At 31.9% G+C, this 26,416-nt stretch overlaps 1 protein-coding gene across 1 annotated transcript in view; it reads left to right on the top strand.

The window, feature by feature from the left end:
• The window catches only part of LOC135955691 (uncharacterized), a 365,923-nt gene that overhangs the window by 311,224 nt on the left and 28,283 nt on the right, over positions 1-26,416 (top strand). The window contains exon 12 of the mRNA XM_065506049.1: positions 25,058-25,989. Within this exon, the coding sequence (XP_065362121.1) occupies positions 25,058-25,989 (932 nt within the window). The remainder of the gene's footprint in view (positions 1-25,057; positions 25,990-26,416) is intronic.

Genomic DNA, 26,416 nt, shown 5'->3' with positions numbered 1-26,416 from the left:
AAGAAATAAATACATTTTATACACTTACTCAACCAAAATTGTGCAAAAAAAAAAAAAAAAAAACAGAATGTGCTGGCAATTGAGTGTCATTGTGGGCAGAAATAAGAATGTTAACAATTTTTATTAAGAATTTTATTTTAAAAAAAAGTTGCTAGACACATAATATCCTCTTATGAGGACATTTAACAAAAAGTATTGGTAACTTTTTACTTTAAAATAGATTAAAGATAAACTGAAAATATAAAAATAACCAGGATTAAAGCTAAACTGAAACTCTGTACAAAACCATGATTAAAGCTAAACTGAAACTCTATACAAAACCAGGATTAAAGCTAAACTGAAGCTCTATATAAAACTACGATTAAAGCTAAACTGAAACTCTATACAAAACCAGGATAAAAGCTAAACTGAAACTCTGTACAAAACCAGGATAAAAGCTAAACTGAAACTCTAAACAAAACCACGATTAAAGTTAAACTTAAACTCTATACAAAACCACGATTAAAGCTAAACTGCTGCTCTATACAAAACCACGATTAAATCTAAACAGAAACTCTATACAAAACCACGATTAAAGCTAAACAGAAACTCTAAACAAAACCACGAGTAAAGCTAAACTGAAACTCTAAACAAAACCACGATTAAAGCTAAACTAATGCTCTATACACAACCACGATTAAAGCTAAACAGAAACTCTATACAAAATCACGATTAAAGTTAATTCGAAACTCTATACAAAACCAAGATTAAAGCTAAACTGAAACTCTATACAAAAACATAATTAAATCTATACCATGAAGCCCTATACAAATCCATCATTAAAGCTTAATTTAAACTTAATTTAATTTAAGGCTAAACTGAAGCTCTATATAAAAATATGATTAAAGCTAAACTGAAGCTCTATATAAAACCACGATTAAAGCTAAACTGAAGCTCTATACAAAACCACGATTAAAGCTAAACAGAAACTCTAAACAAAACCACGATTAAAGTTAAACTTAAACTCTATACAAAACCACGATTAAAACTAAACTGAAACTCTATACAAAACCACGATTAAAACTAAACTGAAACTCTATACAAAATCACGATTAAAGCTAATCCAAAACTCTATACAAAACCACGATTAAAGCTAATCCGAAACTCTATCTAAAACCACGATTAAAGCTAAACTGAAACTCTATACTAAACCACGATTAAATCTAAATAGAAACTCTACACAAAACCACGATTAAAGCTAATCCGAAACTCTATCTAAAGCCACGATTAGAGCTAAACTGCTGCTCTATACAAAACCACGATTAAAGCTAAACTGAAACTCTATACAAAACCATGATTAAAGCTAAACTGAATCTCTATACATAACCAAGATTAAAGCTAAACTGAAACTCTATACAAAACCACGATTAAAGCTAAACTGAAACTCTATACAAACCCAAGATTAAAGCTAAATTTAAACTCTATACAAAACCACGATAAAAGCTAAACTTAAACTCCAAACAAAACCACGATTAAAGCTAAACTGAAACTCTATACAAAACCCAGATTAAAGCTAAACTGAAACTCTATAAAAAACCACGATTAAAGCTAAACTGAAACTCTATACTAAACCACGATTAAAGTTAAACTTAAACTCTATACAAAACCATGATTAAAGCTAAACTGAAACTCTATACAAAACCTCGATTAAAGCTAAACTAAAACTCTATACTAGACCACTATTAAAGCTAAACTGAAGCTCTATACAAAACCACGATTAAATCTAAACAGAAACTCTACAGAAAACCATGACTAAAGCTAAACAGAAACTCTATACAAAACCAGGATTAAAGCTAAACCAAAACTCTATACAAAACCATGATTAAAGCTAAACTGAAACTCTATAATAAACCACGATTAAAGTTAAACTGAAACTCTATACAAAACCACGATTAAAGCTAAACTGAAACTCTATACAAAACCATGATTAAAGCTAAACTGAATCTCTATACATAACCAAGATTAAAGCTAAACTGAAACTCTATACAAAACCACGATTAAAGCTAAACTGAAACTCTATACAAACCCAAGATTAAAGCTAAATTTAAACTCTATACAAAACCACGATAAAAGCTAAACTTAAACTCCAAACAAAACCACGATTAAAGCTAAACTGAAACTCTATACAAAACCCAGATTAAAGCTAAACTGAAACTCTATAAAAAACCACGATTAAAGCTAAACTGAAGCTCTATACTAAACCACGATTAAAGTTAAACTTAAACTCTATACAAAACCATGATTAAAGCTAAACTGAAACTCTATACAAAACCTCGATTAAAGCTAAACTAAAACTCTATACTAGACCACTATTAAAGCTAAACTGAAGCTCTATACAAAACCACGATTAAATCTAAACAGAAACTCTACAGAAAACCATGACTAAAGCTAAACAGAAACTGTATACAAAACCAGGATTAAAGCTAAACCAAAACTCTATACAAAACCAGGATTAAAGCTAAACCAAAACTCTATACAAAACCATGATTAAAGCTAAACTGAAACTCTATAATAAACCACGATTAAAGCTAAACTGAAACTCTATACAAAACCACGATTAAAGCTAAGCTTAAACTCTATACAAAATCACAATTAAAGTTAAATTTAACCTCTATACAAAACCACGATTAAAGCTAAACTGAAACTCTATACAAAACCACCATTAAAGCTAAACTGAAGCTCTATACAAAACCACGATTAAAGCCAAACTGAAACTCTATATAAAACCACGATTAATGTTTAACTGAAACTCCAAACAAAACCACGATTAAAGCTAAACTGCTGCTCTATACAAAAACCACGATTAAAGCTAAACTGAAACTCCATACAAAACCACGATTAAAGCTAAACAGAAACTCTATACAAAACCACGATTAAAGCTAAACTGATTCTCTATACAAAACCACGATTAAAGCTAAACTTAAACTCTATACAAAACCATGATTAAAGCTAAACTGAAACTCTATATAAAACCAGGATCAAATCTAAACTGAAACTCTATACAAAACCACGATTAAAGCTAAACTGAAACTCTATACAAAACCATGATTAAAGCTAAACTGAAACTCTATAATAAACCACGATTAAAGTTAAACTGAAACTCTATACAAAACCAGGATTAAAGCTAAACCAAAACTCTATACAAAACCATGATTAAAGCTAAACTGAAACTCTATAATAAACCACGATTAAAGTTAAACTGAAACTCTATACAAAACCACGATTAAAGCCAAACTGAAACTCTTTACAAAACCATGATTAAAGCTAAACTGAAACTCTATACAAAACGACGATTGAAGCTAAACTTAAACTCTATACTAAACCACGATATAAGCTAAACTGATGCTCTATACAAAACCACGATTAAAGCTAAACTTAAACTCTGTACAAAACCGCGATTAAAGCCAAACTGAAACTCTTTACAAAACCACGATTAAAGCTAAACTGAAACTCAATAAATTCTCAACTTTATGGCAACATATGGTTTCCTAGCCAAAAGAACTGCTCATCTTTGAAACCATTTGTTCTGAAATGAAGCGTATCCCAGAGAGAGAGAGAGTCGGAAGGGGAAAGTTCTGGACTATAAGGCGGGTGAGGCAAAACTTACCAACCACTTAATTCTAAATAGTTTTTAACAGCTATTGCAACATATTGCCAAGCGTTGTCATGATATATTATTACGGTTTCATGCCTGGTCGCATATTCTGGGTGTTTTTCGGCAAATTATAACTTCAAGCGAATCAGTTGTGTTCGGTATAGGTTCCCTGTGATGGTTTTTCTAGATTTCAGCAGCTCGTAATAGATATAACCCGTTTGCTCCCACCAAATATAGAGCATTACCTTGGTTGGCTGGACTTCACATACGATCTATTACTCATCGAGTTATCGTGATGGGTCCATTTTTTATCGCAAGTAATGATTCAGTGCAAAAATTACTTTCTTTTATGGCGTTTGCTCAGCATTTCAGACATAGAAAATGGTCTTTCAAGGTCTATCAGCTTCAGTTGATATGATACACATTTTCCCTGATTTTAGAAGAATCCTGCTTCTTGCAAACGTTTTGAAATTGCTGCTTGAGTAGCTCTCAATGTCTTTGTCTTACGTTTTTAAATTCAGCACTTCTGAACCGCACAAACCTTCTCTCGCACATTGAAACCGAAGAAACTCATTCACCATAAGCTTCAATGTGCTGCAGCTCCATTTTGAAATTCAAATTAAAGAATTAAAGCAAAACTTCCCGCATATGATGCTGAGTTGGCACAAAATTCGACATTTTCGAAGCAAAAAAAACTTAGTTGTTTACACTATAATGTTCGAATGAGTATAAATGACAAATATGTAGCTTTTAAAATGATATATAAAGTATTAAAATCAAAAACCACGTTCTATTTTAAATCTTGCATCCACATTTCCATGTTTAATTTTTATTACCACTAAATTAAACTAATTCCTTTAAAACCAATTTTTCAAGCTAACCTCTTGCTCAACCTCATTAAATAGCCAAAAATTTTTTAACACCCACTTCAAAACTTACATTCACTTTCATTTCAAATTACTATAACCTCTATTATGTATACCAATAGCAAAAAAAAACGACAGAATCTTTTTTGATTAACAAGAAAATTTCAAATTGCTTGCGTCAATTACCACTTGTAAATGCAATTTTCAAAACCAACCAACAAAAAAAAAAGGCAAAAACGAAACTTTAGCAACTAAGAAAACAGGGCAATAGAAGCAAACCTTGTTGTGTAATTTAACATTATAAATTTATTTTTTACACCGCTATACAAACACCAAGCCATTTGTACTTTAACAAACATTTCAATTTCTTGGCTCTTAATATTGACTCAGCTACAAACGTTACCAGCCAAATGTATGAAAAAAGGAAATAAAATACTTTAAAAAAAGAGGTAATAACGAGTAAATATGCAAATAAAAAAAACAGCAAGGGCAAAATAAAAAAATGTAAATAATTTCAAAAATATAGTTTTTATATAAAGAAAAAAAGCCTGGCAACATCATCAACACCCTGGACCAAAAGAAAATTTCGTTAAAAATTTATACCCAAGAAGTCTATACATATATTTACCTTTATATAGAAAAATATAAAGTTGTCCTGCTGAGGATAAAGTCTATAGACAGGGCACAAATAGGCAAACAACCACTAAGACTTGATGTGGCCATGCTCTCGTATAGACAAACTAACACACATTTATATATAGATTCATACTCCCGTTATATAAACACACTTTTACACTGCTTATATCCTAGCACTGCTCTGCTTCGGCTTAAAAGAGGCAAAATGCAGCAAAAAAAAATATTGCAAAAAGAGAAGTACACAACTCAAGAGTCACACTCAACTTTCTAATTAAATTACACGAAGGAGTTTTATACACACTAATATTCGTATTTTTATAGTGTGACTGCTAGCAGTGGCAAATACTGCCACTAAAAGTGCTCTCAGATGACGATGAGAATCTGCAGCATACTTTTAGGTATGAATGCTTAATGTGACCAACAATATAACAAAAAAATATTAGATTTTTTATACCCTCCACCACCATAAGTGGTGAATGAGGTTATATATAGGTCTGTCATTCCGTGTGTAACATTGAGAAATATTCATCTGAGACCCAACAAAGTATATATATTATTGATCCTTATGAAATTCTAAGTCGATTGAGCTATGTCCGTCTGTCTGTCCGTCTGTGTAAAACACGCTGACGTCCAAAATACGCAACCAAACTTAGTAGAGTTACAAGAAAAATATTTATAATTGCCCTAGGCAGTTTGCGAAAGCAGTACAGTGGGACCAAAATTATGAATTAAAATGTGGGACAACCTCAAACATATTTTTCGTCATTTGTGTAAATATATTGCAGCTAATATCATAAAATTTTGCACTCGTTACTTATATGATAAAAGGAGTAACTCTGGTGAAAATTATAAGAATCGGTGGATGATTTCTCCTAGCCCCCATACAAATTTCTTCCCGAAATATGGTTCTATGGTCTATAAATGCCTACAGAATAGGAATATCCATAGAAAATTCAGCAATAATAAGTTTCGTGGTAAAAAAAAATGATATTACAAAATTGTTCGTGGATCGGCCCATATTTAACCATAGCCCCCATATAAAGAACACTTCCGAAAATCTCTTAAATAAGCTTAAATCTGTAATGTAGCTATCAAGTTGAAATTCGACATAAATAATCACCGTATATACCAAAATCGCTGTACCTAATTTTATGAAGATCGGCCGATAATTGGTTATAGCTCCCATATAAGGACCACATCCGAAAAACACAATAACCTACATAAATATCTAAAAACATATTAATATCAAAACAAAATTTCACACAGATCCGTAATTTATATTTATAAATCATACTACAGGATTTTGTGAATATCGGCCCATATTTGACCATAGCTCCCATATAAGGTCCACTTCCAAAAATCAGTTAAGTACTCATAAATCTCTTATAAATTCCTTTATCACGCTAAAATTCGACAAAAATAATACTCATATACACACACAGAGAAAACAGATTCGTGATAGCAACCGAATTTGTTGCTAATCGAATGATTCGGTTGTACACATAGCATTTTTCAGTTCTAACAACAGAAAGTCAGTTGATAAAGAAGAATTTCAGTTAAGGCAACCAAACTTTAGCTACCTATTCCAAAATATTGTAGCCACAATTGTAAAATTCGATCACTAAGATAGAATCATTCGATTAGCAACAAATTCGGTTGCTATCACGAATCTGTTTTCTCTGTGTATATATACTGTACCATATTGTATGCAGATTGGCCGATAATTGCTCATAGCTCCAATATAAGGCCCATTTCCGAAAAAGATATTCACCTTAAAAAATATTTAAAACATATCGATATCAAAATGAAATTACTCACAGATCAGTAATTTGTATCCAGTAATCATACTTCTGGATTTTGTGAATATCGGTCCATATTTAACCATAGCTTCCATATAAGGTCCACTCCCGAAAATCACTAAAATCCTCATAAATTTTTTACAAATATAGTTATCAGCTTGAAATTCGAAACAAATTTATTCAATATATACAAAAATCGATGTATCAAATCGATTATGATGATAGGCTGATAATTGGTCATATCCTCCATATAAGAACCACTTCAGGAAAACATCTATACTGAACCAAAATTTTACAGCGATCAGTAATTTGTATCCAAGAATCGTACTACAAGATTTTTTAAATATTGGTCCATAATTCAGCATAGTTCCCATATAAGGTCCACTCTTGTTAATAGCGTTGATTACATGAAATTCTTCTAAATTAGCCCTCAAATACTTAGGACCATAATAAGTCATAGCATCCATATATTAAACCAAAATAGTACACAGATCAGTAATTTGTATTCAAAAATCATAATACTGAATTTTATACGTAAAAATATTTTATGACAATCGAATCATAATAGGTCATAGCTCCCACATAATTCCCACAACCAAATATTTTGAAATTTGCTAAATATATTTGTATATAAAAGGGAAAAATGTTGATCCAAACGTATTAACTAATTATTAAGTAGATAAATTGTTAAATTTCATACGTTCTAATAGGAATTTCAATTAAAAATTGCTGAATTAGATAAAATTGTTTGTACATTTGAAATAAAATATCTTCTGCGTAAGCTAGTCTTTCTAACAATTGCTATATTATTTCAGTTGTTATAACATCATATTTAGGTGGAGGGTATTTAAGATTCGGCACGGCCGAATATAGTACTTTTACTTGTTGTTAATTGAAAAGAAGAGTTTATTAAGACTCTCTGTAATACTGCAATTGAAGACAGTTGCCATGAATATTGTGATAGCCGAATCCACAGCAAAGCCAAATGTCTATGGTGCTAAGGTTATGTTATGTATTTGGTGAGACCAATAGGCTCCTATCTATTATGAGCTGCTGACCTGTACCGGACGCAACTGATTCATTTGAAGCGATCATTGGCCGAAAAACGTCCAGAATATGCTGCCAGACATGAAACCGTAATATTCCATTATGACAACGCTCGGTCACATGTTGCAATACCTGTTAAAAATAAACTATTTAGAATGAAGTGGTTAGGAAGTACCGCATCACCCGCCTTATAGACCAGACCTTGTCCAGGCCGACTGCTATTTGTTTCGATCGATGCTGAACGCTCTCTCTGGGATACGCTTCACATCAGAACATTGATTCGTTCTTGGCCTTAAAATATGAGCAGTTCTTTAGGCGAGGAATCCATATGTTGGAAAAAGGTCATAGCATTGTTAGCAATGGCCCATACTTTGAATAAATTTATATTCTACAAATGTTTGAAAATAAAAGCTAAAAAAAATCCCATATACACCCAATATTAAATCAATATTTGCTAGAAAATCTCATTCTGAAAGAGAGGCTCGATTAGAAATCATCCATAGCGATAGCAGGTGTATTCTAACAATACACAGAAGCTCTTACCTATTTAACATATTGATAGATTAAATTAAGAATATCAGTAGTCAAATATTTCCATACTCACATATCCATAGTTTCTTCTAATATAATACTCTCGTAATCATTTAACTTTAAAGAATAACTTTCAAACTACAAGATTGGCTATTATTTCAGCGACCAAGAAGCCCACGATAACAATAAGAGCCATCTAGACAACATGGCATACAATGAATCCCTGCTCAGGATCTTTTAGATTCAGTTTCTTTATTAAACATTTAATTTTGTATTGCTTTTTTAAATATCTGATAAAGAAACAGCTTTGCTGACAATTAGATATTCTACCGATGAAATCGTAAATATATTTAACAAAGTTCTCAATTTCCTCCTGGGCGGGTAATTCTGTGTAACTTTCTGATACTAAATCAATTGAATTTTGTGAGACTATAACGCAGCAAACTTTTCGAATTGTTCAATTCTTGACAAAAATGGTTTGTAAGTTTGACAAAATTATATCATAAAACCTTATGCTGTAAAGGATATCAGTTAAACCATTTAGCTTCCAATGTTGTTTCCCAATTAGTATTATAAAATGCGACAACTTTTTTATTTAGCAAAGCCAACAAAATACAAAATTAACCTCATCGCATAGGAGCTGTTTGTGGTGAGAAAGTTTCAGTTCTTAAATCAATTAAATTTAGCTTCGACTTTACAAAGCCATCAGAATAAAAACTGTTATTCCATGATCCACGAAACGCATTCTATTCGCTGTGTTTATTACGTTTCTGTTCCTGAATACACTATAGAGAGTTTGTAACAACATCCACTTTTTAATTATTCAATGTGAAATTTTTCTTCAGTGTACTCAGAAAATGTTTACAATTCCAATCTTAATGAAAGAATCTAAGGATTTTTTCAGATCTAAAAACTTTTTCTTCACATCATAACAATCGAACTTGCTGCCAATCGAATGATCAGTCTTAATGGCCAAATTTTCCAGTTGTGATTGCAAAATTGTAGATGTGGAGACAAATTGTTGTTGCTTCGAATGTAATTCATCTTAATCAGCTAATTTGTAGTTTTACAAAGTTTGTGTACAGACAAATCATTTTATTGGCAATAAATTCTGTTGCCACAACAATTCTTAGCTCATTAAAAAGTCAAGCTACCCTTTGTCCATCCATAAGTATGGTTGTTTCCTTGTTAATGTAGGACAATGGCAAAGGAAGTCCTAAAGTCTCTTCTTATTATCATTTTTTCCGTAGCTCCAGCACAAATCGACATGCATTGGCAAACAAAAACAAAGATATATGTCTCTTGATTATTGATAGCAGTGGTTATTACTAGATTATCCTGCAACTGTTCTCGCTAACGCATTTCGTACTTGCCAATTCATCAGTCAAAATTCTTATAAATCTAGTATTGGAACAAGTGGTCTTCAATCTCTATAATGCTAGTATAATATGACACGATACTATACTAGCATTACGATGAAAGTAAAGATGTACTAAAGAAAAATTTCCTGTTTTATAGTGATTCACAATAACATATTTATCCATCATCGTTGAATCGGCTTCATAGTTTGTCCAGTCCAATCCAATCTAGTTTAGATTAGACAAAGAAATTACCTTTGTATCCAACATCTTCAAATTCAATTCTTTTGTCCTGGTCGATAATTTTCCATCGTCTTATTATTGTTTCGTAGTTTATATTTCTTCATTTGGATCTAACATGGAATCTGGAATTTGAAAGTCTGCCACACAACTGAACTACTTTAAGCAAATCATATACCATGTGGCCTATTTTCTGAGATGCCCAGCTCCATAGTTGTCCCATAGGTTTTTGGATAATTATTTTGATTTTTTTACATCAACGGATTCAATTTGATATATGTTTACTCAATTTTGTTTGCACTTCTGTTGGCATGGTGCTGTCTACAAACATTTACCAACTAAACTGCAGCTTGATACCAATTGGCGTTGATGATTTTTCCTAATTTTAATCCTAATTTCATGGTGATCAGTCCATAATTTGTCATAGCTCCCATATAAGGCCCATTTCGAAAATCACTCAAAAATATAAATTATTGAAATTTTAAAAGAAAAATGATTTTGCTCTTTTTCTAAGTGTAGGGTATTTTATGGTCGGGCTTGACCACCCACTTTGTTATACCCTACACCACCATAGTGGGGAGGGTATTATGCGTTTGTGCAGATGTTTGTAACGACCAAAAATATTAGTCTAACACCCACCTTAAAGTATACCGATCGACTTAGAATCACTTTCTGAGTCGATTAAGCGATGTCCGTCAGTCCGTCTGGTCGGCTGGCTGGCTGGCTGTCCATGTAAACCTTGTGCGCAGAGTACAGGTCGCAATTTTGAAGATATTTCGATCAAATTTGGTACATATAACTTTTTCGGCCCAAGGACCAAGCCTATTGAAACTGGCTGAAATCGGTCCATTATTTCACCTATCCCCCATACAAATGTCCCCTCGAAATTGGACTTTATCGGTCATAAATGTTTAATTTATCTATGTATCTACACAAATTTCGCTCCAAATAAGTTTTATATACACAAAATTCATGTCACCAAATTTTGTTACGATCGGTCCATAATTAGTCATAGCTCCCATATAGACCTGCTTCCGAAAATCACTTTAACGTGCATAAATCGCTTAAAAATGTTGGTAAACACACAAAATTCAACATAGTTAACTTTAATATAGACATAAATCACACGACCTAATTTCATGGTGATCGGTCCATAATTGGTCATAGCCCCCATATAAGGCCCACTTCCGAAAATCACTCAAAAATATAAATTATTGAAATTTTAAAAGAAAATTTTTTTTTGCTATTTTACTTAGTGTAGGGTATTATATGGTCGGGTTTGACCGACCATACTTTCTTACTTGTTTTTTACTTGTTCCTTTTTGAAGGTCGAAACTTGCACATAAAAACAAAACATTTTCCCTCCTTTGTTTTTGTTCCTTCAAAAAAATTCTTAAACTTAAATTCTTTTGTTTGGATGTGACTGCTGTCTAAATTTTTTCCTTGATCACATTTAGTACATCTATCTTTTTGGATTTCAATTTCTTTTGATTTTCTCTCTATTTCTTCGGCTACTCTTACTTTCATTTACTGCTCCTGTTTGCTTTTGTGTCGCTTACGTTATTTTTGCGAAAAAGTAAAAAGGTGAGTGTCGCTTACGATATAATTGAAATTGCGATATCTCTGTATATATAAACACTTAATTTTCATTATTTCGGGTGTTGATGCGCACGAAAGTTTTCCATCGATTTTCATTAAAAAGTCAATTTTGAAAAAAATGTCGCTTACGTTATTTTTGCGGTTAGGGCTCGATATATTCGAACTCTACACAGAGAAAACAGATTCGTGATAGCAACCGAATTTGTTACCAATCGAATGATTCAGTTGCACACATCGAATTTTTCGGTTCTGGTAACAGAAAGTCAATTGATAAAGGAGAATTTCGGTAAAAGAAACAAAATTTATTTGTCTGTTACACAGAGAAAACAGATTCGTAATAGCAACCGAATTTGTTGCCAATCGAATGATTCTACCTTAGTGATCGAATTTTACAGTTGTGGCTACAAAATTTTAGAAGGGATAACAAAAGTTTGGTTGCTTCAACTGAAATTCTTCTTTATCAACTGACTTTCTGTTGATAGAACCGAAAAATTCGATGTGTGCAACCGAATCATTCGATTGGTAACAAATTCGATTGCTACACCGAAAAAACTATTTCTTAAACCGTTTCAATTTCTTGATATTTTCTATTGAATTTTGAGTTTTAAATTTGATTATTTTGACAATTGAATATACAATTTTCGTTATTGGTTGAATTTCAAATATAAAAATTATTGAATAGATAATTTTCGTAATTGAAAATAAATTTTTGTTATTTTTTGTGTTTCAATTACGAAAATTATCTATTCAATAATTTTTCTATTTGAAATTCAACCAATAACGAAAATTGTATATTCAATTGTCAAAATAATAAAATTCAAAACTCAAAATTCAATAGAAAATATCAAGAAAATTTTTTTTTGAGCACATGAATACTTGATTTAATTATGAAATAATTGAAACCAGTTCAATATGGGATAAATGTTTGATTTGAAATATAATTTTTTCTGTGTATCACAAATCTGTTTTCTCTTTGTAGCTTTTACTAAGATATTCTTAGGATTGTACATTTTTGAAGCCCAATTTCTTTAAATAGTTAGACATTACTAGCCTTTCAATCTATATAGCATGGCCATGTTTTTTTTAAGCCGCTCACGTTAATCTCTTTTTAACCGATTGTCATAAAGACATTCATATTACGCTTTCAGTTTCTTGTATCCTCAAATTTTTTTTTCCACAATTTTCCATTTTCACCAAGAAGATAAAATGCAAATAATATTGTTGAAGTAGCAGCAATCAAAAAAAAAGCGCACAGAAGAACTTTAGTGCTGGCAAAGAGACTGGGAGGTCAAATGAAGGAATGACTGCATATAAATACATACAAAATTTTGGAGAAGAGGAAATGTTTAAATAGGATTTTCTGTTAAATATACAGAGCAATACTCAAAAGCTTTTGGCATGTTTTTTTAGTAGCACTGTGTATTTTAAAGGGTGTTTCATTAAGAGCTTCCTATCCAGCCAAAAATCCACACCAAACAGAGACTTTTTCAGGATGCATTGGACGCTCTTGGATCTTATATGGCTTGGTATCGTACCAAATTCGACCATTTTGTTTGTTGGCGTACCCATCCATCAATATTATTGGCCTCACCATAAAATGGACGAAGAGACAACACCCATTTTGATGAAAAAATTTTATCATTTGCACGTGTTGTTGAATTCTCTATCCGTCCATGACGATTTGGCAAAACAAACTGAATAAATTCAAGCCGCTAGCAATTGTCTGAGTTCGAAAATCCCTATTGGAAGACCCTTTATATACCAAACAGCCAAAAAAAAAGAAAACCAATAGAAAAAAAAATTGTTTGCTGCAATTTTCTAAGTTAAAATTGGCGTGTTTGTATTGTAACATTTCTTGGCTGCTGTTAACGTTTCTAGTTAAATATTTTGTTCCTTAAGGACACAACACTATTTCCCGAAAAAAAAATAATCTCACACACACACATTTTTTCTGGCATATGTTCGACTGTATTGCGTCCTTAAGTGCCATTTGCTTCAGTTGCAAATATAAGTTTACGAGTAGAAGAAAAAAAAACGCAGTCATTATTGTATTACGACTAGAGGATGTATGTTTCCAATTTACGTGTAGCGTATTCTGTCAGGCGTAACGTTTGTATTGCCGTGTTGTATTATTTTGTTTTTGCAACGTTCAGTATTTAAAGTTTTGATTTTGATTTTGGCAAAGTAAATGTCGCATGTTATGTAATTCCCGGTTCTTGTTATATTGCTTTGGGCCTCAAATCAAGTCAAGTATTTAAATTTGATTTACGTGCTTAAATTAAAGCACATGCAGCTTTAGTCTGCATATATACATAAGTAAAAAAAAACGAATGTTGCAAAACGTAAATGCTAAAAATCAAGTTGAAAGTAAATACTACAACTTAATAATAAAATTGCAATTTTAACTATTTACACCTTAAGACATCATCTTAAAAGAGGGTGACAAATCACTTGACTGGGTTAAGTTTGCCAAGAAACGAAATTAAATTGTTAGCAAGTAGCATTTGTTAAGCAGGGGAAACTTGCCAATTTAGAGATTAAATATTGCCATGCACTTTACTAAGCACTAAATGTTTAAATATGCTGTTGGCATTAGGTTCTTTCTACATTTCAGTTTACAAAGGGTTAGAATTTATATGAATTTTGATCTTATAATAAATTAAGCTCATATATCTGAGATAATAATGACACAAACACGGCTTTGTAAATAAATTATTTACCTATATATCCCTATAATTATGGGATGGCTTAAGCATATTAAGTGGCTGTTTTTGAAATCTTGTTTGAAGGTAGACAATTTGAAAACATGCTTAACCAAAGTTTTATGTTGCATATATCAGCTTGTTTTGTAGTCAAGGAAAAGAACAACGTTACCGAAGGCTATGACAGCTAAACTGATATAAACTCAAACAAATATTTCTGACAGGCACCTAAGAAGATCAATGCGACGGCTATCGTAAGCTATAAATAAGAAAACTGGACTGATGTAATGATGTCCCGATAGTGTCATCTCGGGACTGGTTTAAATCAACCCGAGTTCCGAATTCTAAATAACAATTGGTATGTTTTGAACCGAAACAAGATATTTACTGGATTCCTCAGCAAGGTTGGCGCATCAGAAGCTAATAGAACTGTTTTATAGAATCAACATATACTATATTAGCTTGACAGACATTAAACACTCAAAATTTAAAAACTATCTAGGCACCCCCTAATAAATTTACTAGTAATGAAACAAGTATCTTGTCAAAGCTTGATGATATTCCTATTGGACGACGGTGCTCAAAGACATGTAATATTTGGAGTTGCTTTAAATTATGTACAACTGGTTCAGATGTAGTAAATTAGTTTATATTATACTAGCATATTACCAGCTACTTCGTTAGCATATATTTTGATATTATAATTAAAGGTCCTTCAATGTGTTACTTATGTAGCATGAAACATCTTAAATTATCAAATTATTTAATTAGAAAATAACGTTTGCACATAATTTTCAAAATATTTAATCGTCCTATTCCATCTGATTCCTATTTATTTAAATTTTGCATTAGAAAAAAAAAATTACAATAAAGTCCCCACTTGTAGATTTCGCTTTCGCTTTAGATTCATATAAGATTTATTTCATGTTTTTATGCTCATTCAATGGTACTTAATTCGAATAAAGAAACTGCAGAAAAAGTCTACCCCTTGAATTCTCACTCATAACCAGTGTTGCCAGTTTAGCCTTTTTGATGCTAAATTTAGCCTTTTTATTTACTCTTTAGCCTCGAAATTTTTGTTTTAGCTTCGTGGCTTTTTTCTAGCCTTTTCTTAATTTCAAAATAGCCTTTTTTGAAATTAAAAAAGGCTAAAAATTTCGAGACTAAAGAGTAAATAAAAAGGCTAAATTTATATTTGTGAACCATTTTCATTTTAATTCATTACTGATTTTCATTTAGCTTTTCAACATACTCAAGAATTGTGCAGTATTAAAAGAACAAATAACAATTGCCAATATCAAGTGGTTCAAAATGAAATAGAGTATTTTATATCTGAAAGCTTAAATGTCTAGCAAATTCTCTTTCAGGACAAAATTGTTATTACACATTATATTCATCATTATATAATGGACAAGAGCCCCACAAACTCTTGAAGGCTTGTGATACTCGATGGCGATCAATAGCCGTTAAACGTCTTGTGGATCTATGCTTCGAGTTAAAACCCATTTTGTTTTAATTTCGTCAAACCAGCAATTCTAAAAAGCCAAACTTTTAAGTAATTAATACACTGATTATAATTTGGCGTACCATCTTTTTTTAAAACCAGTATTGCACAAAGTACAAAAAATAAATAAATCATTTGCTGTTTTCTGATTTAAAATTCAAGGAATTTGATCCATTATCGTCGCCAATTGAAAATTGTTTAATGTTTTTGACACATTTTTCATACTAGTTTGATGAATGAGAGATAAAATAAAGAACGTTTTAATTAGTGAAGATTATGACAAAAATAATACGACAAATTAAACTAATTGAGCAATTGCGACAAAGATTACCATATGAAAACTCTACGCAAAATCAATTTTTTTCCCGTTGATAATAAAGTAGTAAAACCAAAAAAAATATATTATGTCATATTGATAGTGAATAAATAAGTGCTAATAAAATTACGAAGCTTAAGGCTCAGGGGCAGAATATATTAAACTACAAATGGACAAATATAGAACCAACAATGTCCATTTTCTGACATGGTTAATATAGTATTTAACTTTTTAGTACTTCCTTTAAGTAAAGCAGATGAATTTTATGAACATATTTTCTAATTTTTTATTTAAAAATAAATATAAACCAATATTCTTAATTTATAATATTTTAGCTTTTTTTTGGCTTTTTTTCTAAAGCGGTTTAGCTTTTTCTCGCCTTTTTTTTGAAGCCAATACAGCTTCTTTTTTCGCCAGCTCCTGGCAACACTGCTCATGACCATAAAGTTTAATTTCATGTTTTATCATTAGAATAAAGAAAATACAAAAAAGTAGAATTGGTATAAATAAAAAGTACCATGAAGTATCCCCTTGAATTTTCACTCACTTAGGACCATATACGCTTAATTTAATATTTCTATGTCCATTATTACAGAAAATTCAAAAGGTAGCATTAGAATATAGAAAAAGTACCAAAAAGCAGACACTTGTGGATTCCCACCCACTCGGGCCCATGTAAACTTTATTTCATGTTTCTAGGTTGATTGGTGAAGAAATTACAAAAAAGTACCATTCGAATAGAGAAAAAGTACCAAAAGTTTCCCCCTAGAATTCTCAATCACTTAGTACCATATATGCTTAATTTCATGTTTCTAAGTCAATTGTTATAGAAAATTCAAAAAGTACCATTAAAAGAATAAAAAAGTACCTAAAGTTCAGTTCTTATATTTTGGTAGCTATGGTAGCTAAATATAATACCCTATTCCTAACACTAACTTCACTCAGATATATGATAGCTAACTTTAATGTCGATAAGTGAAATAATTTTAAATATTAAAAAAGTACCATTAGAAGAAAAGTACCAATTTCCCTTTTCCTCCTTGAACACCCCTCAAGTTTGAAATTTAAAAATATTCCATTGTGCCAAAATTGTTTATGCAACAGACATGTCTCAAAAGATTAAAATCTGTGTTAATATGTCCCAGAAAAAACAGGTTTTAAAAAAAGTACCAAACTGTTTACCCGGATTTGGCACAATATACACATTGGCACTCGAGTTCCAAATAACGCCCTGTTAGTTAATTTTTGTATGAATCCAGGAACCAATGTTAAACAAATTATCAAAATTGGCTTAATAATTTCAAATAAAATGTATTATCCCGATTTTATCCCCTTATTGGTACCTTTTTTTATCCCCATTGCGGTGGTAAAATTTTATAAATTTCTGTATCGTGGTGGCAGCTCATAATAAAATATTCGTATGTCTATATCAAATTATAGAAAAACATATTTTATGAAAAAGTACCAAAAATAAACACAATTTTTATCCCTTAAGGGTTCGAATTTCGAAAAAGTACCATACTTATATTTTTTATTTTTTGATAAGTAAAGAATACGATATAAAATTTGTTTCTATGTTTATTGATTTAAAAGATTCATAGGTTGCCAAAAAAGTACCAAAATACAGTTTTTACCCGTTTTCTCCCCCAAAAGGTTCGAATTTTGAAAAAGTACGAAACACCTGTCAGCTTATTTTTTAAATGGAGTAACATTCAATTTTATGTTTTTTTGTATCTTTATTAGTTTTGAAGATATAAGGTTGCCGAATTTACCTGTTTTTACCCTTTTTTACTCCTAAACGTTCGAATTTCCAAAAAAATCCCCTCTTATCGGATCGTTTTGGGAAATTTCATGATTCTAGCTTCAGTCGTTTGGGCTGTGCGATGATGAATCAGTCAGACAGTGAGTCAGAATCTAACGTTACTCTTTTATATATTGTTACGAAATTGTACTTGAATTCAAATATAACGATTTTAAGGGCTGATTTAAAAGTAGCATAATGCTTTCAAATAACAGTGCTGTAATGGCAGACTGTAACATATTTGTGGGCATTGTTAAATAAAAGCTTTCAGTTGATTTGATTGTAAGTTGGCAACGCTGTATTCGACTATTCAGTTAAAGAACATTGTAGAAAGTACACCACAGATGGCGTATGATCTAGAATATTCGAACTTTGACAGTTAAAGAGCTTTCTAGATGGTAATGCAGTGTTATAAATAGTGGCAGAGGTTCCAGTCGTGAGTGAGTTTATCAGAGACGCTTTTCGAATAAACATCATCTAAGTGCCTTAAAGTGTGTAAATTCGTGTACATTATAAATTGTGTCTGTAATTCTGAGAATTTATAAACGTGTATAAAAAAACATTGAGTGGCTATTTAATTCTGTTGTTGTTGTACATTTTAAAGAAATAAAGAGTTGTTACAATTTTCAAACTACTAAACGGCTTTTATTTGCAATCAAAAGTATCCGGTTTATTTAAAGGAAATAAACCAGCGTTTTTAAAAGGTTAAAACGTAACAATATAGATAATAAAATTGATGAATAATACAAATTTCCTGTAGGAAAGTCGTGAATTGGCTAAATACTCATGGTTTAAACCTCTGAAGTTGACAATTATTTGGAGTGTTCCATTCATTTGGATGTGTGTCAAAAAGCTGCAATTATTTTTTGTTGGAAAAATCAGCCAAAACGGTTTGGTAAGCTAAAAGTGATGAATATCCTGTTATCTTCCGGTCAATAAGCTCACACCATCTTCTTGACAATTTCCATCATTGCCTCAGTTGATACTTTCTCTGAGAACAAACTTAATCCAACTAACTCATCCGTGATGTACCAAAGATGAAATTTTAAGGCATTTTTAACCACTTTACTAACTTAAGGATCAATATTTTCATAATCGATCATGTCTTACCCTAGAGAAAGCTGAATTTGTAGCCATAGGCGCTTCAAAAATATACAAGAACTACAAATTTCCCAAAGAGTTCTAACTGTGGTTTTTCATTTTGTGTGGTTTTGAAACCGCCTTCCTCATGAGCATAGTATACTGCTCCTGATGTTCTCCTATGAATTTTATCTGAAGTATGAGTAAGACCTAATAGAGACATCTCCATTAGTTCCATGCAATCACCTCTGGGCTGCTATTTGCTTCCTAAGGTAAGTAAGTAGTAAGTCCCTATCCACACTGTGAAACATTTGCTGCAAAATATTTGAGTTTGTTGATGAAAGGGGAAAGAGGAATGGAAAAGGGTTTGTCATCCACATTTATTCGTTCATATTCGTTCTGTACAGAAATGTCATAAAGTGAAAAGCAAAAACTTCACAGTGTGGACCGGGACTAACAAATTCACTGCGATGAGTTTTAAAATTTCACTGCCAGGAGCTTCTTTCAATGGTAGATAGTTGTATAACATGCTGCCTTGAATCGTTTGAATAAAGCAATGTCAAGAGAACTGGATGGTCTCAAATAGAGTGTAAACAAGTTCCTGAGAGCAGTCTCCAAAATGTGGTGCCTGCATGCTAGCCATAATAATTCTTCTTTATGTTTCAGCATAACATAATCTCCATTTTTAAACTCTGTATTAACGGATGTAGTGTCAAAGCACATGCCTACTATTTTGTTCTCCAAACTCCATTATAAACTGCATTCACTGCGTTTGCGCGAATCTACCCGCCCCAATGAACAATAACTGGATCGTCAAATGAAACAGATTGCTTTATTTCCTCAAAAACTTATTTTCGTCCTTCTTTATCTTTTGATTTATTTTTGGCAAAATCAAAATGTTCCGGTGATTCATCTTCTGAATCTGAAATAGTTACAATTGGAGACATCACGGAAGAGGATCCTGGCTTTTTCCCTAATTCGAGCAAACGATATAATTTTTAAGTGCCCAAAATATCATGAAGAATCTTCCCGTCCCAATGAACAATAACTGGATCGTCAAAAGAAACAGATTTCCTAAAAAACATCTTTTCGTCCTTCTTTTCTTTTGGGTTTATTATTGCTTCGTGATAATGACAATGAACTAGGCCCTCCTTTTTAGAGATGTTGAATCAGATAGTTCTGGTGATTCATCTTCTGAATCTGAAATAGTAACAATTGGAGACATCACGGAAGAGCAAACTGGCTTTTTCCCTTTTTCAAGTCTCTTTTGTTCTTTATTATTCTTTGAAGAGTTCTTTCTTGTTTTTTCTTTTTTGACTGCTGATGAAATAATCAAACTTCTTTCCATCCTCTGATCAATTAAAAACCATATGTCTTCATCACTTTGCACGTAGTAAGTGGATCAATGTTAGCAATATCAAACTTCATATCTAGCTGCTCTTTTAATAGTATTTCACGTTTCTTTTGGGTATGACAGATTCTTCCTTTATTTTTCTTTAACAGAAATTAGTTCTTCTATAATGCTGTGACCCTATAGTGTAGGGTGAATTTAAAATATTTGGACCACCCTAATACATATACTGCCGTCCTATGTTCCTTGCTGAAGAAAATCAAGTTGACGGTCATCCCTACACTAAGTACAAGAGCAAAAACATTTTTCTTTTAAAATTTCAATAATTTATATTTTTGAGTGATTTTTGGAAGTGGGGGCTATGACCAATTATGGGTCGATCACCATGAAATTAGGTCGTGTAATTTATGTCTATATTAAAGTTAACTATGTTGAATTTTGTGTGTTTACCAACATTTTTAAGCGATTTATGAACGTCAAAGTGATTTTCGGAAGCGGGTCTATATGGGAGCTATGACTAATTATGGACCGATCGTAACAAAATTTGGTAACATGAATTTTGTGTATATAAAACTTATTTGGAGTGGAATTTGTGGAGATACATATATAAATTAAACATTTATGACCGATAAAGTCCAATTTCGGGAGGACATTTGTATGGGGGCTAGATGAAATAATGGACCGATTTCAGACAGTTTCAATAGGCTTGGTCCTTGAGCCGAAAAAATAACATTCATCGAAATATCTTCAAAATTTGCGACCTGTACTCTGCGCACAAGGTTTATATGGACAGCCAGCCAGCCGACCAGACGGACGGACATCGTTTAATCGACCCAGAAAGTGATTCTAAGTCGATCGGTATACTTTAAGGTGGGTGTTAGACTAATATTTTTGGGCGTTACAAACATCTGCACAAACGCATTATACCCTCCCCACTATGGTGGTGTAGGGTATAATTACTGAATTGAGGCTGTACTACTTGCATTCCGGAAATGGTCAATCCGGTCCAAGTTGGAAATATTAGATACAAATTGAGATGGTTAGACCAGGAACCTGATATAAACTAGAATCCATAGCATAGTTCGCAAATCAGAAGATCAGTATATTCTAATATATTGCATGAAAATAATTGCTGATTCACACACATCAAGTTTAATTGCGTGAGTCTTGAGTTTGAAGATGAGAGAGGAGAGGAGATTAGAAAGATTTTCCTCTCTTTCTTCCCCTCTCTTCTATGAACTCAAGACTTACTCAAGACTTGCTCAATTAAACTTGGAGTATGTGAACCAGCAGTAAACAGCCAATCAAAAATCGTTTCTAGCATTAGTGAATTATAAGTATATAAATTATAATTATAAGTATTTAAGCGACCAAAGTGAATCTCCAAGCAGAGGAGAGTTTCGCCAACAGTATAACTTTTACGAAATTCTTTCTTAATCAAATTGACGATTAACGAAGCCATCACAATGAATGTCTAAGCAGAGGATACATTTGGTCAAAAACTCGGCATCCTAGATTCAGTTTTGATATTTGTTTGAATAAAATTCACAGTTATACTCCTAACATTTTAAAATGTTGTTATAATCATTTTAATAAAGTTATTGTTATTTGTGAAAATGTTTATTACAATCGCAGCAAGGATTCGGGAGGCTGTCATACATCCTTTTCTTTAAAAAACCTATAAACCTGTATAAAATTATTAATTTTCAGAAATTATTGTTCTCTTATAATATTATATGCAAAATTATGAAAATTTTATCGGAAGGATATTCATAATTCCAAGACATCAAGATTTTAATATCCTGTATAGCATCTAATTTTTTTTAAAACATTTGTAAAAATCGTTTCTTATTTTGGAACCAATTTGGTTATAATCATTTTAATAAAGTTATTGTTGTTTGTGAACATTTTTATTACAATCGCAGCAAGGATTCGGGTGGCTGCAATACATCCTTTTCCATAAAAAGCCTATAAACCTGAATAAAATTATTAATTTGCAGAAATTATTGTTCTCTTATAATATTAGATTAATTTAGTTATTAACATTTCAATTCTAGCAAGGATTTACATAACTGTCATGTATCCTTTTTATACCCTACACCACCATAGTGCGGAGGGTATTATGCGTTTGTGCAGATGTTTATAACGCCCAAAAATATTAGTCTAACACCCACCTTAAAGTATACCGATCGACTTAGAATCACTTTCTGAGTCGATTAAGCGATGTCCGTCCGTCCGTCCGTCTGGTCGGCTGGCTGGCTGTCCATGTAAACTTTGTGCGCAGAGTACAGGTCGCAATTTTGAAAATATTTCGATCAAATTTGATATATATTATTTTTTCGGCTCAAGGACCAAGCCTATTGAAACTGGCTGAAATCGGTCCATTATTTCACCTAGCCCCCATACAAATGTCCTCCCGAAATTGGACTTTATCGGTCATAAATGTTTAATTTATATATGTATCTCCACAGATTCCGCTCCAAATAAGTTTTATATACACAAAATTCATGTCACCAAATTTTGTTACGATCGGTCCATAATTAGTCATAGCTCCCATATAGACCCGCTTCCGAAAATCACTTTAACGTGCATAAATCGCTTAAATTCAACATAGTTTACTTTAATATACACATAAATCACACGACCTAATTTCATGGTGATCGGTCCATAATTGGTCATAGCCCCCATATAAGGCCCACTTCCGAAAATCACTCAAAAATATAAATTATTGAAATTTTAAAAGAAAATTTTTTTTGCTCTTTTACTTAGTGTAGGGTATTATATGGTCGGGCTTGACCGACCATACTTTCTTACTTGTTTTTTTTTTTAAAATACTGAAAATATTGTATAATTTTCGGAAGGACGGATGGACGGACATTTTCGAATGTTTATAGTCTTATGGTTCAGCTGTAATATTACAAACTGGATGTTGGATTATACATTAAGTGTTACTAATATCAGCAGAAGCTCATATTACTATATTAACCTAAGGATATGTAGGTTATATTCAATTATTGAGTTATTTAAATTTACGGTAAAAATGTGTTATTTATGGGTGCCATCAAAAACTAATTTTTTTTAAATTTCTAGTCAAAACGGACAAATATTGATTTCACATTATAATAAACAAGAGATAGACATTAGATAAAATTAAAGAAAAATTAAAATTCATTAACACGTTTTTTTCAAAATTAAATCAAACTTTAGAATTTTTTTTTGATTTCAGCAAAAAAACATACAAACATCAAGAACCAAATAAAGACCTATTAATACACTTTATGCCATTAATCTGCTTTTGTTAAATAACGCAGTATTTTTTAGTTATTCAAAAGAAAAAACGGTATAATTTTATAAAAAAACCAAAAATCTGGAGCAATTTCCACAAACCATCAAATTGAAAATTTACGAAATGGTAATTTATACATTTAAACAAAAACAAAATTTTAATAGTTTTCATACGAAAGAACAACTAATGATTACATTTTCTTATAGATAATACCTAAGGCTATTTTGTAGTAAAACATAATCAAAATCAATTAACATATATTTTACTAATATGCCAACAAAATTTTAGAATTTCAGGCTTACAATAAAAAAAATGTTAATTATTAAAAATTGCGCAGATTAAACTGTTAAACCTTTTTTGGCAAAAGCAGACATTTTCCATAATTCCACATTCATATTCTTTCATTTGCAGTCAATCGCGAGTTTATATCTTTTAAAACGAACTTTTAACAATGATTTTAGTTAACCATAAAAAAAATATATTTTTCTCCATAAAATTTATGTTGAAAATGAACTAACTTTAGCGACCTCTAGTGACGACAAAAAGAGATATTTATAAAAAAGTCTTTTTTACACGAATAAGTTATTTAGTTGTCTATTGAAAAATATAAATTTCATTAATATCAAAGACATGATCTTGTTTTTGATTTTTGTCCATTGAACAAAGCACTGTGCGCTGTTGAGATGTTTAGATAATTATTTACCAAGGTATCGAAAGACTTTTATTGAACGATATCCAATTATCTCCATTCTGCTTCAGTTTTTCGATCAATTGACCAAATTTTAAGCCTAAAAATAGACTATGGAATAACCAGCAATATAATTAGGAACTAATTCAATGTATTTTTGTTTAATGGCTTATAGAAGAACTTCAGAAGGGAATATTCTTTGGAGAGATTCTAAAATTGATTCTTCTGATTTAAAAAATTTGTTCAAACTTTTTTAAACAGCATCCAATGATCTTCTTTATTTAGGAGTTCTTGAATCTATTGAGCTTCATAAAAATACGAAGTGGAAAGTTTCAGAAATTATTACATTCTTTTCCGTGGTGCAGAATTTGTATTTCTCAACTACCTTCAATACCTTTTGGAAGTGTTTCAATGTGTTTTGTTAAATGCCTTATAGAAGAAATTCTGACGAATAAGTTTGAGAACACTTCTCAGTTATTACACTAAAATTGGAATGTATTTAAACTTTCAAAATCAATGTGGAGAAGAGTTTATATTTAAATACTTCTTATTATACGAGTTAAGCCTTTTGTTATTTTGCAACTAATATATTTATTTTCCCTTATTCTTCTACTTTCAGAAACTGGAATTTCATACTCACACCGGCACTGCCCTCTTTCCCGCCCAGTTTGCTCTCAATTACGAATTCGTTGATACCGAACAGGGTGGTGAACCATGGCCGGGACGCCGAGGCGAAGAACCCGTACCCCAGCTATGCTCAAGAGTATTTCGCAAGCGTAAAGGCAATATACAAGTGCCACGTAATGTATTTCTCTATGGTCGAGGAGGAGCCAAAAATCTTACCTGCCTGTATCGCTTTGAAGCGGGTCCCTCGGAACGGGTAAGACTAGTGCTGCATAATGTTTCCTTTGGTGATGGCACAACCTGTACCACCGATAATGATTTACATACGGGCAGACCGAAATGTAATCAATTGGATCCGGATGGTAGAATAACAGAATTGAAGCTGTTTGATGTACCCTTTCGAGATGTTAAAATACAAATGGGTTGTTTTTGTGACAACTCCAGTGCTTTGTATAGCAATGCTCCCTTGACTTTTGTCTCCAATTCAAGAATAATGGAATTGACTTTTACCGTTACCCGACTAAATATATCCGAAGATTTTGCCGATGTTAATTTCTTTGCTTCGTATGAGTTCAAGCGTGTTTCAGAGTGTCGTAAGCGTTTGAAACTGAAAGGAGCTGGCGGTGAGGATGAGATTAAATATCCCATGAAGTCACAGGATTCTAGTTGTGAGGGTTTATCTTGGTATATAGAGGCTCAAACATTGGAAAAATCTTTGTTTGTTCAAACTTGGGGCTCATATTTACCAGTGGATCCCACATCGGAAGATGCCATGAGATGTCATACGAAAAATCGTTTAATGATTTATTCGGGCAGACCTTTGAAGCCCATGAGAGTGGTGTGTCCGGCTCAGAGTGGTCCCAGGCCTACATCGCTGCATATATTCTCGGAGGATTGGACTAATGGCCAGCCCTTGTTTAGTAATAAGTAAGTGCATAAGAAATATAAATATATTTGACTAATTTAATACAAATTCGCTATATTTTGCAAATATTTTTATGGTTTTTATTATCAAACGCCTAAAACTAGGCTTTTAAACTTCTTCAAATTGCCGCCTAAACTTATCCCTTTAAAATACTTAAATATAAGCCTTAAATTAGGCAACATATACAAAAATTGCTCTCAGGAGATATATAAAAACTCTAGTGAAAATAAGTAAAGCACACATGGAAAAGTCATTCCGTATGAAATTTATTATCCTTTGAATGTAACGCTCAAGCCAAATATGCCTAAAACCGGCAAAACTAAACACTAACTCTAACAGTTTACTTCTTTTATTAACAATTATGTACTTTTTTTTGGCAACGTGCGTCTACGTTAGCATTATTAATGCATGAATAAATGAAATTTACAA

Source organism: Calliphora vicina, chromosome 3 (assembly GCF_958450345.1).
Source record: "Calliphora vicina chromosome 3, idCalVici1.1, whole genome shotgun sequence".
Classification (NCBI taxonomy): Eukaryota; Metazoa; Arthropoda; class Insecta; order Diptera; family Calliphoridae; genus Calliphora; species Calliphora vicina.
This window is presented reverse-complemented; position numbering and strand designations above follow the sequence as displayed.